This window comes from Balaenoptera borealis, assembly GCF_965194805.1.
Source record: "Balaenoptera borealis genome assembly, chromosome: 7".
NCBI classification, from domain to species: domain Eukaryota; kingdom Metazoa; phylum Chordata; class Mammalia; order Artiodactyla; family Balaenopteridae; genus Balaenoptera; species Balaenoptera borealis.
In genome coordinates this window covers 54,561,061-54,578,633 of record NC_138864.1, presented here as the reverse complement: position 1 = coordinate 54,578,633, position 17,573 = coordinate 54,561,061, and the positions used below count along the sequence as shown (strand labels likewise).

The window sequence follows — 17,573 nt, the reverse complement described above, 5'->3', positions numbered from 1 at the left end:
TTAATGTTCTTAAAAAAAATAGAGAGAGAGAGAGAGAGAGGAAATCACTTCTTTTTTCTTCATCTTCCACTTAACTTTCAGCAAAACATGGAGTCTCCTTTCTTCAGAGGAAAAAAGACTGGGAGACCAGCTGACCACTGCCATAGTAGTCTGGCTCATTCATAAGCAAGACTCCACGTGGACTGCCTGACAGAGCTGAGCTGGAAGAGTTTTCTCCAAGGCAGAGACCCCAAGCCTAGGAATGTTACAAAGAGCAAGTGTTAATTGCAGGATTACTATGCTCCAGGGATTTTTCACACTTCATCTCTCTCAGTCTTCACCACAGCAATATGGGAAGAACTGCTATTATCCCAGTTTTATAGGTGAGCAACCAAGGGCACAGATCCTTGGGGTTTCTTAGCCAGGGTCAAACAGCAAGTGGCAGAGCTGGGCTTTAAACTCAAGCTGTGTGAACTCAAGAGCCCGTGCTCTGCCATGTGCCTGCCCATAGGGAATCGCCTAGGTGGCATCTAGACAATGGGAAATTATAGTGTGTATATCTTTGTGCACAAGTGTGTGTATGTCTACACAATATATAAACCAGTAATGTAAATACAGAGGTGAGTACCTAGGTAGCCAAGAAAACCTTACCCAGATTAGGGTAACAGAGGATTTAGCTGAAAACACCGTGGGTCAGGTGCTACCTCTGGGGAGAGGAGTTGGAAAGGAAGGAGACTTACTTTTCCCTGTATGCCCTGATGTTCTGTTCAAACATTTTATCAAGCACATGTACTTCCTATTTTTAAAACTTTTAACTGAAAAGAAAAATCTGTATGTTGTCGAGTCGCTAGGTCTTTGAAATTTACTGAGTCGTATTTTCTAAAAAATAGAAAAGTGAGAACAAGCAATCCCACACTACAGAGGCCTAGCACATGCATGGCACGGGAGCCAGAGAGGTGGCTTCGTTCAGTGCAGGAGGCTTGGCTGCCGGTGTCCGAGTTGCTCAAGACCCAAGAGCACTAAAAGCGAAACCATTCAGCCGACCTCTCCCATTTTCATTTTCAAACTCAAAACCCTGCTACCACCACCGCAGGACCTGCCTCTCCGTTTAGAAAGTCAGGGAAAGAATGAATGACCTCACTGTCCCCAACAGGCAGGTCCCAACATGTTGTGCGCAAAACAAAACTTGAGTAAATCAATTCATATTTTAAATACCCTGGCTGAGGTCCTTGTTTTAGCAATCCTGACAAGATCCTCTTTGCAAAGCAAAGAAGCTGATTGTGATGTTAACACTGTGTTTTGTAAACAAAACCAAAAAAAAATTTTTTTTTTTTTTTTTTTTTTTTTGGTGCCATACAAGGGTCCTGGTCTCAGCCTGGAACCAATCTTCTGAGCGAGCTGTCTTGGTGTTCCGGAGACTGGTGGGGCACCCTGGTATAGAGTCCATTTGCATGAAACCAAGGACCCTCTTGTAAGGACCGAGGAAGCCCGTACAAGTTCAACCCAAATTGGAAGGCTGAGGCATTGGAGGGGAAGCCTGATTCCGAACCTAGAACCCTGTTCTACAAGTAGATTCTTCTCAGCCGCTTCTGGATTCAAATCAAGTCATACAGCAGGGGGGTGCTATGAACACAAGATCCAGAAAATGCCACAAGGTCCTCCTTTGACATCCCATCAAAGAGGTGAGTAGTATTCTCCCCACTTCTGCCCTGAACCCAGTGTGTGTGTCAGTAAACTGAGGACTCCAACAGAACCCGCCCAGGGTCCTCGGGGCTCCCCATGGAAGCAGGATCACCCTGTGGCCAGTGGAGGGGACAGCACCGGCACTACAAGACAACCCCCATGGCACAGAGATCAAAGTCTTCATGGGGAGGATCCCCAAAAGGCCACTGGGGAGTGAGCAGGGCTATCGCTGACCTGGCCAAAGGGAGCTGGAGCAGGTGAGGAGGAAGACAGCAGATGCCACGTGGTGGCAAAAAGGAGTCATTTACGTATGCACCCACACTGCACCTGGTGACTCCTAGCGACTAGTGCACGAGATTTGGGGGCAGTCAGGCGGTTCTGCAACAGCTGGTCACGGCGAGAGCCCGGAAAAAAAAAGTACTGCAGAGGGCTCGCAGTATCTTATTTGTAACCCCAGGCCGGTGGGCTGTGGGGTGGTCTGAGGAAACTCAACTCAGGTTTTTTACAAATACCAATAAACTGCAATACTAAATCCCAGCCAGTTAATCTGGTAATTAAAGTATTTTTTAACCATAGTCAGCTTTAGCACCCCCCCTACCCCCGCCACAAAACTTCGTGCATGATTTCAGCTTTACTTTCCTTCTCAAGACATGCCAATGTGCTGAGTCACTAAAAGAAAAAAAAAAAAAACACAAAGTAAAGGAAGGGTGATCCAGCTTCTGAGGACTAGCCTTGGTAATGACTTTTTTCCCCTGGTTGTGATTCCTGTGATGCTAAAGGACGTCACATTGCACAATCTTAATAAGGTTTCCAATCAGCCCCACCCGCTCTGGTCCCACCCCCATCCTCCAACAAAGATTTATCAAATGTGGGATTTTCCCATGAGTCTCAATATTAGAGTTTCAACCCCCAATAAATATGAGACCGGGGATGTCTGAGGTTCAGTCTGCCCTCGAGCCCACCAGGAACGAAAGAGAGCTCCATTTGCCTTCCAGGAACCCAGCTATGAACTCCCTCTCCACAAGTAAGTGAAGGAAATCCCTCGCCCTGGAACTGGCTGGCAGCCGTGCTGGGCCAGGGAGGCGGTGTGTATCCGTTGCCGTGAGGGCTGGCGGGCGGCCAGCAGCCAGAAGCACAGCTCCCCCAGCGGTGCGGTCTGCTCACTGGCTGCTCTCCCTTCCCTCCGGCACAGTCGCCTTCTCCCTGGGGCTGCTCCTGGTGATGACTACTGCTTTCCCTACCCCGGGACCCCTGGGCGAAGATTTCAAAGATGATACCACTTCAGGCAGACTACTCCTCACCTCTCCAGACAGAACTGAAGCTCTCATTAAGTACATCCTCGGCAAAATCTCTGCAATGAGAAAGGAGGTAGGTAGGCTCGCCTGAGGGTGATGGAGGGCCTGTGTGAGCATCTATCCTTGGATGTGGATGGGGGCTCCTGCACTGGGAGGTCTTTGCTGGGTTTGGAGGCAATTTAGGTTTGAAGCCAAAGGGGCAGACTGTGTCCTGTAATTTCTCCTCTGCTGCTGGTCCCAGGTAGTTCCTTTTCCTCTTGGAGAATCTACAGTGGGGCTGGGATCCATGCTCCCTGGCCCATTCTCAGCTCCACACTTGGTGTGAGCTGAAGGTCACACTGCCTCTCAGGATTTCCTTTTCCATAACCAAACAATAAGGTCTGTCAATCTTTTTCGTGTTTCAGACTTCGGGAGGATTAAAAATCACCACCTGAAATGACTGTTCAGCTTCTCAGTACAGTCACAGTTCTTTTAGGTGACGCCAGCTCAGTGGTTAGGGATTCCCCAAAGTCATTCTGGCATGTAAAATGCATACCTGATAGCCCACTGAAGTGGCAAAATCGTAGGTACGTTAAAGCAGCTCCCAAGCTTTAAATGTAAGGTAGTTTGGCTCTGCTTTGGTAGAAAGGGAAGAATACTGGAGAAGGGATTGGGAGCCCCAAATCTAGTTCTGGTTCTGCTGAACAAGCTTTGTGATCTGGGGCAAATTCTCTACCACCTCTGGGCCCCATCTGTAAAATTAGGGAATTGGACTAGATGATCTGAAAGGTCCTTCCAGCTGGGACATTCTACGGCTCAAATTATATTCACCCAATTATCATCAAAATTCCTGTTGTTTATTAAGTACCTACTATGTGCCAGGCACTTTATATAAATACTCTGTCTTATCCTCACAATAAACTTCCAGGGGAGGTATTTCACTATCCCCAACTTGGAGAGATAGGGACACTGAGACTTGGAACAGGTCATAAACGTGAAGTCACAGGTGAGGCTAGAATTGAAGCCAAGTGTGCTCATCTCCTGTAGACCTTGCTTGCCTGGAGGCTAATGGATTGTGACTTCACTTTTCTTAGAGAACTTCCTGGCCATGAGGGCCAGAGGGCATCAGCCCTCTAGTGGTGTTTGCTTTAGGGGCACTTATACGATAACGGTTCTGATATTCTTTCCCAGATGTGTGAGAAGTATGACAAGTGTGAAAACAGCAAGGAGGCACTGGCAGAAAACAACCTGAACCTTCCAAAAATGGCAGAAAAAGACGGATGCTTCCAATCTGGGTTCAATCAGGTATGAACGCAGTACGTTCACTTTTAGCTACTCTTTAGTAAAAAGTTCTCCCGCTTGCATGCAGTGTCTGTATACATATAGACCAGGCAGGCAATAAAGAAGGGGATAAATGTGAAGCGCATCATGTAAACCTCATGAGGAGGCCAACTTAAACGCTATTAAAGGCAACTTATTTTTGAACGACTTGGTCAGAGATAGCCCCTCTGTGCTGGAATTTTCACAACAGTCAAATGTTAGGAAACCCCACAGGTTTAGCTAGTTCATCCTGGGGAAGTTGGTCCAGGGACCTTTCTCCTCTTCGGCTGCCCTTGGCAGGATCCAGGCCTGCCCTCCCTGCTGAGGTCATTCTCTATACCCTTCTCCTGCCAGACAGTAACATAACCTCCACTGACTTCTGATTATTTCGTAAAAGGAGGTTTCAGCCCTTTTATTTCATAAAAGGAGCTTTCCGCCCGACATTGACAAGGGCAGGAGTGCAGCCAGAGGGAAGAGCATTATGGAGAGAATCAGAGGAAGGCCCCTTGCCACAATCTAGCATCTACTGGGCTTTGGGGAAAATGAAGTGGTGCCTCTCACTGTCCAGATATTAAATGGGGCAGCTGATGCTGTCCTTAAACAACAGGTCTCAAAACATGAGACGTGATGCTTTGAGCATCCAAGTGTGATCCTGGAGCACTGCAGCTTCAGCATCATGTCTCAAAACATGATGCTTAAGAAGTACTTGAAGTTCCCTGGAGGGGCAGACGGAGAAGTTATTGAATTAGAGCAATTTTAACTTTTAAAATGGATTATGTCTTCCTAGCAATAACCAATTTTCCCACCATCTTTCCTCTTAGGAGACTTGCTTGATGAGAGTCACCACCGGTCTTCTGGAGTATCAGATATACCTGGACTACCTCCAGAACGAGTATGAGGGCGATAAGGGAAGCATCGAGGCTGTGCAGATTAGTATCAAAGCACTGGTCCAGATCCTGAGGCAAAAGGTGGGTGTCTTCTCATCCCCTCACCTGGCTCAAAGAAAGCAGCCTAGACAACTCGGCAGTGCAGAGCCAGTTCAAAAGAGATGGCCGTGTGTGAAGGAAAGGATCTGAGAAATATTTCCTGATAGTTAAAACTTTTTCTTTTTGCTCTCTTCTGCAAAAGACATCAATGACTGTATTTAAAACTCTGTTAAATGGGGAGGGTTTTAACATCAACTTCTAAAAGCTTAAGAAATAAGAAAAAAATACCTGCAGAGGCAGAAGGAAGCACAATCAACCTCACATAGTGATCCACAGAACAGAGCAAAGAGCACAAAAATTATTTTAATGTTGCCAATTGACATTCGTGTTACTATGGTAGATTCAACTCCTTTCCCTTACTCTTTTGCCAAAGAGTTAATGCAGAGAAATGGCTAAAGGCTGAAAGAGGAGGTACCAAGAGCTTTGGTCACTACCAGCTAGCCATTCAAATGCCACATGGTGGAGGCCTGATGGCACAATTTGTGGATGAGCCAAAGCGCAAAGAGAAGGGCCCTGGACGGAGAAGCAGGCACATGGGTGCTACTCCTGCCTCTGCCCTTTCTAAACCAGGGCTAAACCAGGTTGCCCTAAACCGGGGCTTCTCCCACTTTAAGGTGCACACGAGCTTCCTGGAGGATCTTGTTAAACGGCGGAGTCTGATTCAGCAGGTCTGGGGTGAGACCTGAGACTCACATTCCTAACAAGCTTCTGGTGACGCTGAGGCTGCAGTGCTCCAGGATCACACCTGGAGGTGCAAGGCCTTCCACAGTTACTTAGCTCCATGTGAGCGGGTCCACTGAAAGGTGCTGCCCAGTCCTCTTCACGCCCTCAGAGCAGTGGACTCTTAACAGATGCGGGATGAACGGGTGAGAGCAAAACCAGAGAAAAGTACTAGAGTTCCCTGAAGAACCCATTAAAATGCCTTTAACTAAAAGTTCTTCATTTATCTATTGAATTCCGACTATGTGCCAGGCACTGTTTAGGATAACAGAAGACAAGTAAGATACTATGGCTACCCATGGAATGCTTATGGTCTAACGGAGACAGAGCAGCAAAAAGATTAGAGCTCAGCTGCTGTGAGCGGGTCCTAAGCTCTGTGGGCTCAGAGGAGAGGCACCTCCCCCTGTCTGGACGAGTCAAGGCAGGTGGCCCCAATCCGCTCCTTCACCCCAATTTGAACATCTTCCCACAGGCCAGAGTATCTCTCCACTGCAAAAGATTTGTTCAGTATTTAAACAATTCCTTTTGTTTTCTGTCCCCCTCAGGTAAAGAATCCAGATGAAGTAACCACCCCTGACCCAACTACAAATGCCAGCCTGCTGAATAATCTGCAGTCACAGAACGATGACTGGATGAAGAACACAAAGATTATCCTCATCCTGCGAAGCCTTGAGAATTTCCTGCAGTTCAGCCTGAGGGCTATTCGGATAAAGTAGCTGGGGCACCTAAGATTGCTGTAGTTCATGGGCATTCCCTCCTCTTGTCAGAAACCTGTCCACTGGGCACATAACTTATGTTGTTCTCTATGAAGAACTAAAAGTATGAGCGTTAGGACACTATTTTAATTATTTTTAATTTATTGATATTTAAATATGTGATATCGAGTTAATTTATATAAGTGATAGATATTTATATTTTTATGAAGTGCCTCTTGAAATATTTTATGTACTTGTTTTGAAAAAGTAACATAAAAATGGCTATGCGGCTTGAATATCCTTGTTGTTTCGGAGCCAGATCATTTCTTGGAATGTGTAGGCTTACCTCAAAAAAAATGCTAACTTATACATATTTTTAAAAGAAATATTTATATTGTATTTATATAATGTTTAAGTTGTTTTTATACCAATAAAGGCCTTTTTAAAAAAAATTAGCAACTAAACCTCTGTGTGTCCTGTGAAGCTTACTATAAACTAGTTTCCATCGCTACCACCACCACTAAAAAAAAAGGTGCAGTCACCTGGAGAAAGATATGATTGAACACCTCCTGAATGTCAGGCACCAAGCTAAATGTGTTGCATGCATCATATTTAATCCTTGCATTTGCATACTTTTTTCTGGATGTGGGAGAGTGATTCCCTCAATCACCAGCTGGAACGTAAACCACAGATTTGAAATCCAGGTCTACCTGCCTCCAGGCTCCCTACTCTTAAACTTTAGGTCACACTACCCCCCCAGGGAACTGACAGATGATGTAGAAAATCCCAAGACGATACACAGAATACATTTAAAGATGCAATCAAAAGCCTTTAACATGGTGCAACCACTTGCAGAAGACACAGCAATGTGCAAGTTTCCAAATAATAACTAGAATTTCCGCCTCTCTCCTCTGGGTTCCTCAAACACTGCACAGACCTGTCCATCACAGCACTGACCACACTGTATCACATCTTAAGATGGGTTGATTTTTCTTTCCAGCCAGCATGGGGGTTCCTCAAGAAGGCAGACTCTATTGTATTCATCCTTGCATCCGGAGCCCACGGCCCATACCCGACCCGAACATAGGAGGCCCCAATAAACCCTTGCTGAATGAAGAAACCACACATAAATAATCAAATCTAAGACACGTCCGTTCTTAAGGATACATGCTGTTGGTCAGTGAGTGGGGAAATTACAAGTACTGTGCACTTATGAATCTTTATCTTAAGGAAGAGCTAGCAAGACTTGGGAAGAAACATTCTAAGACCTTCCAGAGGAGGCAGCGACTAGTCGGCGCCTGTGTACCTCCCTCCATTTTCTTTCCCACCAGCAACATTCCCTGTCTGCCTTCTCCTCTCACCCCCGCTGAGAGTGGTGGTGAGAGAGACAATCTGAGTCAGTGCACATGGCCCTCCGTCCCACATCAGCGCTATGCTGGGAATTTGGCAAAGATTTCCCCTTTTAAGCCCCAGCCATATAAAAGTTCTGTCTTCTAATAAAGCTTTCCCCACCCTAACCACCACGTATGTCTTCCTCCAGGGGAGGAGTTCTGCTGAGCAAGGGAAAGTCCACAGGGGTCAAAAACTGAGAGGCGTCAAGCAAGAGAAGAACCACATATTCTGATTTCTAGAAACCATACATCACAAGCGGGCGTCCCAAAATTAGAGCCAAATCAAAGAACGAAGAGAAATAGCAGTCAGCCAACACATCCATTCTTCAAACGAGAATGTTTGGAGCGCCATAGATAAGTCAGGTGATGCTGGGGACGCATGGGTGAACAAGTAGACGTGTTCGTTCGTGTTGTTTACGCTATGGCAGGAAGACAGACGTTGAATAAAGGATGTAAATGTGATGAAGTTTACAAAAGAGAAATGGGAGGCACACCGAGAACCTATAGTAGGGGCCCCAATAGCAGAGGGACCTAACTAAGCCCGGGGAGGGCAGTCATGGAGGCTTAATTGAGGAAGAGAAGTTTGGGCTGAGATGTGAAAGATATGTGGGGTTAGCCAGGCCAAGATGGGTGGGAAGAGAATTCCAGTCCGAGGGAACAGCATGTGCAATGGTTTGAACCAACAAAGAGCACACTATGGCTGAGACCATGAAAAGTACATTATGTCCAGGGCATAAAGAATGAGGAGCAGGGTAGCTGAGAGTGGATGGAGAGGGAGCCTGGGACCAGAACATCGACAGCATCAGAAGCCATATTAATATAAAGCCATATTAATAATCAAAATATAATTTATAAAAGCCATATAAATTTGGAATTTATCCCATTTGTGGTGAGAAGGCATTCACAGATTTTAAGGAGTGGAATGACATCTGGGATTTACATTTTAACATGATCACTCAAGTTGCAGTGTGGGGAATGGATGGGAAAGAGGCTGGAAGAGAATGTTGGAGGAACATACCAGAGGCCTTCACTGTAGTCCAGGGAGGAGATGAATTAGGATGGTGATAATGCCTAGAGGAGAGAAGGCAATGGCAGTCATTGGCAAAAGATAGCTAGGAGCTAGTTCAGTAGGATCTGGTGATTGTTGACCAAGATTCAGGAATTCTAGAGGATGCTGAGGCTTTGAGAGAGGGAAGAGGTAGGAGTTAAATGGAGAATCCAGAGAATTTTGGATTTGAGAGTTTTCAGTTATTCATTTATTCAAATATTCTCTGAGATTCTGCAATGGGCCAGATTCTCTGCCAGGCCCTGGGGATATAATGGTTAATAAAACAGACTAGGTCTCTGCTCTCAGGGAACTTACAGTCTAGGGAAAACAATTTAAAGAAATAACTCCTATGCTGTATGCTAAGTATGTGTGCTACCATTATAAGTAGGTAGCCCCCGCCTCAAAAGATTTATAAATAATATCTTTGCAGATGTAATCAACATAAGATGAAGTCATTTGGGTGGGCCTTATAAGAATGAAAGAGACACAGAGAGACACACAGGGGAGAAGTTTATGTGAAGAGGGAGGCAGACATTGGAGAGGTGCATCTATAAACCAAGGATCACCAAGGACTGTTGACAACCACCAGAAGAGGCAAGAAAGGATCCTCTCCTAGAGCCTTCAGAAAGCATGGTCCTGCTCACACCTTGACTGCAGACATCTATCCTCCAAAACTGTGAGAGAATAAATTCTTATTGTTTTAAGCCACAAAGTTTGTGGTAATTTGTTATAGAAGCACTAGGAAACTAATAACAGCTCCTAGACAGCACACAATAGGAGAGTCTAATCTAAAATAGAGGGTTCAGGAAAAGCTTCCCAGAATAAAAGACAATTAAGCTTATACTAAAAGAATGTATAGGATTCAGCCACTTGGACAGGAAGGAAAGGTGTTTCAAGCAGTGAGCACAGCATGTGCAAAGGCTCAGAGGTTGGAGAGAACATGTTAGAGGAACTGAAGGACTTGTAAATAGCTGAAGCAGTAGAGAAGTAGTAGAAATGAAGCAGGAGCAACAGGGTTTAAATTATGAAAGAGCATGAAGGATGGATTAAATTAAAATGTTAATATAACAGAAAGATAAAGAGCAATTTTCTTAGAAAGAGTTTTTGATTTAGGGTTTTTTGGGTTTGTTTGGTTTGGTTTTTTATTTATTGATTTTAAATATTTATTTATTTATGTATTTGGCTGCGTGGGATCTTCATTGCCGCGTGCAGGATCTTCATTTCGGCACGCGGGATCTTTTTAGTTGTAGCGTGCAGGATCTAGTTCCCTGACCGGGAATCGAACCCAGGCCCCCTGTACGGGGAGCGAGGAGTCTTAACCACTGGACCTCCAGGGAAGTCCCTGCTTTTGTTTTTTAAATGTTGAGGGACTTTTCATCATCTTCTTGTGGCATGGGGTAAGGAGGCTTCGATCCAGAGGTAGTATAGAGGATATCTAGAAGAGATCTAGTTTTCTGTAGTGGGTTCCAGCAACACGGCAAACAGTACTAGAGAGGTGAGAGGCAAGAAAGAGAGAAGGTGAGAAGGAGCAGCCCAAGGTATGACTTAAGAACTTCAGACACTGTGATATCTAATATCAAATTTTCATTTATCTTCTCCTTTACTCATAAACCTTCCATGAGCTTTATTCACCAACATAAAGCAAATATACAGCAGCCTTGTGCTAGCCCAGCTCTGAAGAATGAAGGGAGGCTCCTCTCCACCTTTGGGGGTAAAATGGACAATGGAAGGTTGAAAACACAGGGAGATTCAGAGAAGTGATCTAGGAGAAACCAAAGAGTTTAAAGCAAGAAGTGACAGGCAGCAATCAGGACATGTAAGACCCCACCAAGAAAATCAAGAATAAAAAATAATAGTTTTTAAAAAGAAAATCAAGAACACTCAGGAAGATTTGGGAGAAGTTTGAATTCCCTGTAGTTGGCTTGGGATGGGGATACTGGTTATAACATTTGGATGCTAAAGGAAAGGATGATCTCCAAAGGCTAAGGGCTTGAAACATGTAGGCTATACTATGAAAATAACCCCAAAATCTGCAAGAGAGAAAGCTGGTAGGAAGGCAGCAGTCCAGATTCCACTCCTGATAAAATTCTGAGTTTCTATTTGGGTTAAGAATAGAAAGGAAGAGATAAATGAACCCATATAAATAGACTAATAATAAGACTAAGTATAGACTGGGAATTCCCTGGCGGTCCAGTGGTTAGGACTCAGCGCTTTCACTGCAGGGGCCTGGGTTCGATCCCTGGTCTGGGAAATAGGCTCCCGCAAGCCACGCAGCACAGCCAAAAAAAAAAAAAAAAAAGACAAAGAATAGACTAATAATGATGATAATAATAATCTGTTATTGAGCGCTTACTGTGCACCAAGCACAGTTCACTGTATGTATTATTTCAGAGGCACATGTATTAACCAAAGGAGCAGAGAGTCTAAGCAACTTGTGCAAAGTCACAAAGTGTGTAAATTCCATCCGAGACTGCTAGTTACCCTTTCAAATCCATTTTCCACTTCGTCCACAGTAATAGCATTTGAATTAGCCATGTGGCTACCTATCTAGAGGCTATATTTCCCATTCTCCTTTGCAGGTAGGTATGGTTGTGCTAAAAAAAGAACATGGCAGGCCCAAGACTTTAGAAAAGGCTTTAGAAAAGCCTGATTACAGGCATGGCCCTTGGCTGGCATCTGGGAAATTGACTGGTAAAAGTTCCCTACACTGATATAAAACTTTCCCCAAATGATTAGAGTGCCTAACCTGTACAAACCATATGGTTTATACAAACACCTGCTTTCCTTTTGAGAATCTGACATTTCAACACGTGCTAAGCAGAGGGGACCCCACTAAAAACTTCGGGCACTGAGTTGCTAATGAATTTCCCTGGTAGACACATACTGTCACAACTCACTGCTGGAAGAACTGAGCACATTCTGTGTGACTCCGCTGGGAGAGGACTATTGGAAGCTCGTGCTTAATTTCTTCAAAATCCATCCCATGTGTCTTTGACCTTTGCTGAGTTTGCTTTGTATCCTTTTGCTGTAATAAATCATAGCCATGAGTATGAGTCCTGTGACTCATATACACTGAGTCCTGGGAGCCCTCCTAGTAAATCACCGAACCTCAGGATGGTGTTGGGAACCCCCGACACAATGGCTGAGCTTTCACCAATGAAACGTGAGTAAAATTGATGTTGTAATTTTACTTTCACTTACCTAAAAAGATATTACTTGCCTTCCATTGTCGTTCACCTTTCTGTGGATTAGAAAAAAAATACTGTGTTGAATCAGCTTTAATCATGCAGAACATAGCAATATCCATAGCTGCAATGTCCAATATGGTACACAGTAGTTATTTGTGTGCATTTAATTTTAAATTTAAATTCGTTAGAATTATGTAACATTAAAAAGGAAGGCTCCCAATTTCATTCATGCTAGTGGCTATCATATTGGCCGGTGCAGATACAATGTATTTGTAGCATTGCAGAAATTTCTTTTTTTTTTAAATTTAATATCTTTATTGCAGTACAATTGCTTTATAATGATGTGTTAGTTTCTGCTGTATAACAAAGTTAATCAGCTATACGTATGTATACATATAACCCCATAACCCCTCCCTCTTGCGTCTCCCTCCCACCCTCCCTATCCCACCCCTCTAGATGGTCACAAAGCACCAAGCTGATCTCCCTGTGCTATGCAGCCAATGCAGAAATTTCTGCTGAACAGCCCAGCCCCAGAGGTTAGTGGAGCAGAGATGAATGGAACCTTGATTACTAAGTGACCTCATGGAGATGAATAGACTCACCATCCTGGACCATCAATAATCAATGGATCGTTAGATGATAAAGAAATATACTTCTATCTTATTCAACCATATTTGGGGATATCTTTGTTACAGCAGCTTACCCTATACTCTAAATAACATAACTCCCAATTTATTCTTAACCAAGGATTTAAAAAAACATGCAGATGGAGAGGGTGTGGAGAAAAGGGAACCCTCTTGCACTGTTGGTGGGAATGTAAATTGATACAGCCACTATGGAGAACAGTATGGAGGTTCCTTAAAAAACTAAAAATAGAATTACCATATGACCCAGCAATCCCACTACTGGGCATATACCCAGAGAAAACCATAATTCAAAAAGACACATGCACCCCAATGTTCATTGCAGCACTATTTACAATAGCCAGGTCATGGAAGCAACCTAAATGTCCATCGACAGTCGAATGGATAAAGATGATGTGGTACATATATACAATGGAATATTACTCAGCCATAAAAAGGAACGAAACTGGGTCATTTGTAGAGACGTGGATGGATCTAGAGGCTGTCATACAAAGTGAAGTAAGTCAAAAAGAGAAAAACAAATATCGTATATTAACGCATATATGTGGAACCTAGAAAAATGGTACAGATGAACCGGTTTGCAGGGCAGAAATAGAGACACAGATGTAGAGAACAAACGTATGGACACCAAGGGGGGGAAGTGGTCGGTGGGGGGCTGGTGGTGGTGGTGTTATCAACTGGGAGACTGGGATTGACATATATACACTAATATGTATAAAATAGATAACTAATAAGAACCTGCTGTATAAAAAATAAATAAAATTAAATTTACAAATTAAAAAAAAGAAAACATGCAGAAAGCAATGTAATCATGCAGGATAGGAGCAGATTCAGAATATCAAAGGAGCACAGCTACTCTTGATGCCCAGGTCTTTAATCAGAGTTCATGTCAGTTGGTGACATTGTCCATATGGTGTAGGGTCTCCCAGGATCCTAAAAGCTCAGTTCTCACTCTACAATTGCCCTTTTGTATCACCATTCACGAACAACTTCCACAAACAATCTATGTACTTCTTTTTAATGTAACCATTAATGCTATAAATTTCCCTCTCAGTACTGCTTTAGCTTTGTCCCACAAAGTTTCATATGCTGCATTTTCATTTTCATTCAGTTCAATGTATTTTTTAATTTCTCTTGAGACTTCTTTGACCCATGGATTATTGAGAAGTATCTTGTTTGGTTTCCTAGTGTTTAGAGATGTATCTGTTATCTTTCTGATATCCATTTCTAGTTTGATACTATTGTGGCCAGAGAACATATGATTCAATTCTTCGAAATTTGTTGAGATTTGTTTTATGACCCAGAGTACAGTCTATTTTGGTATATGTTCCATGAGTTCTTGAAAAGAATGTGTTTTCTGTTGTTGTCAGGTAAAATGTTTTATATTCAAATTAGATCCAATCAACAGGTGTGACTGGGCTCTTCTGTATCCTTGATGATTTTTTCTCTCGTTGTTCTATTGGTTGTTGAGAGAGGGATGTTGAAGTTGCCAAGTAGAATTATAAATTTATCTATTTCTCTTTTCAGTTCCATTAGTTTTTGCTTCATATACTTTGCAGTTCTGTTACATAGTGAACACACACTTGGGATAACTATGTTTTCTTGGTGGATTGACCCTTTTAACATTATATAATGTCCCTCTCTGTCCTTGGTACTTTTTTTTGCTCTAAGTCTACTTTATCTGATATTAATACAGTCAGTTTGCTTTCTTTTGTTTAAGGTTTGAATGGCTTATCTTTTCCCATCCTTTTATCTTTAACCTACATATATCATTCGAACAATTTAAATTGAGTTTCTTATACAACACATACAACTTTTTAAAATCCACTGTGCAAATGTCCATCTTTTAATTGGTAAGTTTAAATCATTTACGTTTAATATGATTGTTGATATGTTAAGACTTAAATCTGCCATTTTATTATTTTACTTTATGTTTACTCTCTCTGTAGTTTTGTTTCTCTGTTTTCCTTTACCTGTCTTCTGGTAGGTTATGTGAACATTTCCTCAAACTCCATTTTGATTTACCTATAGAATTTTTGAGTGTTTCTCTTTGAAACACTTTGACAGTTCTTTTAGTGTTTCCTCCAGGCATTCATCATGTTACACATACATAACTTATCAGAGTCCACCGGTGTCAGCATTTTACCAGTTCAAGTGAAGTATAGAAACTTTATCTCTCTTTACATCCCTTTACTCTCCCCCATTCATAATATAATTATCTTAATAATTTCCTCTCCATACATTCAGAACCACATTAAAGAGTTATAATTTTTGCTTCAACAGTCAAATGTAATTTAGAAAACTCAAGAGTAAAAGGAAAATCTATTTGTATTCATCCTTTTTTTTTGCTCTTGCCATGTTCTTTCTTCCTTCCTGATGTTCCAAGATTCCTTCTTTTATCATTTTTGTTTGGTTTAAAGAACTTCCTTTAGCCATTCTTTTAGGATAGGTATATTGGCAACAAATTTTCTTAGTTTTTCATCATCTGGGAACGTCTTGATTTCCTCTTCATTCCTGAAGGATATTTTCACTGGATGTAGATTGTGGGTTGACAGTTCTTTTCTTTCAGCACTTGAAAATGTTGTGTCACTCCCTTCTATTGTCTATGGTTTCTGAAGAGAAATCTGCTTGTCATTCAAATTGGGTTTTTTTCTATAGGTAATATGTCATTTCTCTCTAGCTGTTTTTAAGAATTTTTCTTTGTCTTTTAGTTTTCAAGTGGGGAAAGAAGTCTAGGTCTTCCATTTGTCCTTGGTTGACACCCAGGGTGGGAGATGCCTCGTTATTACTAGGCAGGGGTGGGACTTCAGGCTCCCCAGTAGGCCTCCACCGGTACCATGCTGGCTAGAGAGGGGTGCCTCGTTACTGCTCCCCATCTGGACAACACTGACATGGTGAGGAATGGAGGTGGGCTTGTTATCACTGAGTGTTGGTAAAAGTTCTGACTCTCCATTAGGCCCTCTCTGACATCATCCTAGCGGGGAGAGGAAGAGCCATTTCCTTACATCAGGTGGGAGTTGAAGTCCAGGCTCCCCATGTGGTCCACTGACACCACAAGGGCTGGGGTGATGGGAGGGGGGAAGGCAGTTCATTACTGCCTGGCAGAGATGGAAGTCCCAGATCCTCACTTAGCTTGTTTGACACCACTCCACTAGGGTTGTTGGGGGCCTCGTTAAAGCCTCATGAGGGTGGAAGTCTAGTTTCCTCACTTGGTCTCAGATAGAGGAGAGGTAGTAGGATGTTTTTTTCCTCTGTGACATTTGACTGGAGTCTAGTGGTTATTATCTAAAAGTTTTCTGCCTTACAAGACAGTCCCTTCCCTAGTCCTTTGGTTAGAGAGCTCAAGCTTTTCTTGGGACTTTTTTTATCTGCACCCATTGGCATTTTCTGGGCTGCTGTCTTCCCCAGTATTGAGTCTGAAATATATGAGGCAAAAAGAAAACCCAGGGAACTCACCACTGTATCATTCCTCACATCCTCAGATCCATGGTTGGTCTGCCTCTTCTCTCTACAGAGTCTTCTTATGTTTGTTTTATACATAATATGCAGGGTCTTAACTGTATTTAGTAGAAGGAATGGGGAAAGTATGTCTATTCCATCTTTCTGGAAGCAGAATATGTATACTAATATCAGGTTCTCCCAGTTCTTAACCCCAAATTCAATTTGCAAGGCCACATCTTCATCATGCAGAGTCCATGCCAGTGAGCCATCTCTCACTGCCACCAGCTTTCCATTTCCCCACAGGGACATGAAGAAATAATATTCATAAAGGAAAAATAGAATACCAAACTAAAATTAAGACTCTAGAATGCACAATGGATATTAATCATATATTCCAAGTTCCAATGTAATTTTGTGGGTAATATTTTCAAATATTAAATTGGTGTTCTTTTCATTTCTAGTAATTACTTTTTGCCCCATAACCCTTCCCCTACTCAAACGGAACATTAAGGCATCTGCTACCTCCTAAGAGCGATGCTTCTGTAGAAAAGCAGACCATTTTTTCAGTTTTAATAGCCTGATCTTTTGAGTACAGTAAGTCCCCTACATACGAACATTCAAGTTGCAAACTTTCAAAGATGGGAATGTGCATTCGCATGTCCAATCAACTAAGTTATTCACGTCTGGCATACATTGTCAGGTGTGTGCATTCTCTACAAGTGGTTATGCTTTTGTGTAATTTACTGTAAAATACTCTATAGAGTACAGCAGTACCGTATCTTTTTTTTTTTTTTTTGTAATTTTATTTATTTATTTATGGCTGTGTTGGGTCTTCGTTTCTGTGCGAGGGCTTTCTCTAGTTGCAGCAAGTGGGGGCCACTCTTCATCGCGGTGCGCGGGCCTCTCACTATCGTGGCCTCTCTTGTTGCAGAGCACAGGCTCCAGACGCGCAGGCTCAGTAATTGTGGCTCACGGGCTTAGTTGCTCCGAGGCATGTGGGATCTTCCCAGATGAGGGCTCGAACCCGTGTCCCCTGCATTGGCAGGCAGATTCTCAACCACTGCGCCACCAGGGAAGCCCAGTACCGTATCTTTATTTCAAGCCCAGGATGTCCAGAAACAAGAGTAAAAGCAGCGGTGATATAGCTGGTACTACTGGACTTTTCAAGGTACTGTGCTGTAAGATTAAAAATGTTTTATTTTTT

At 42.9% G+C, this 17,573-nt stretch overlaps 1 protein-coding gene across 1 annotated transcript; it reads left to right on the top strand.

Annotated features, from left to right (window-relative positions):
- The first annotated feature begins 2,424 nt into the window (after nt 1-2,424).
- On the top strand, nt 2,425-11,404 carry IL6 (interleukin 6). Its single transcript, XM_082398585.1, has 5 exons — nt 2,425-2,686; nt 2,855-3,030; nt 4,128-4,241; nt 5,078-5,224; nt 6,508-11,404. Exons 1-5 carry the CDS (start codon nt 2,581-2,583, stop codon nt 6,676-6,678), a joined length of 714 nt encoding a protein of 237 aa, XP_082254711.1. The 5' UTR covers nt 2,425-2,580; the 3' UTR covers nt 6,679-11,404.
- Nucleotides 11,405-17,573: the final 6,169 nt, after the last annotated feature.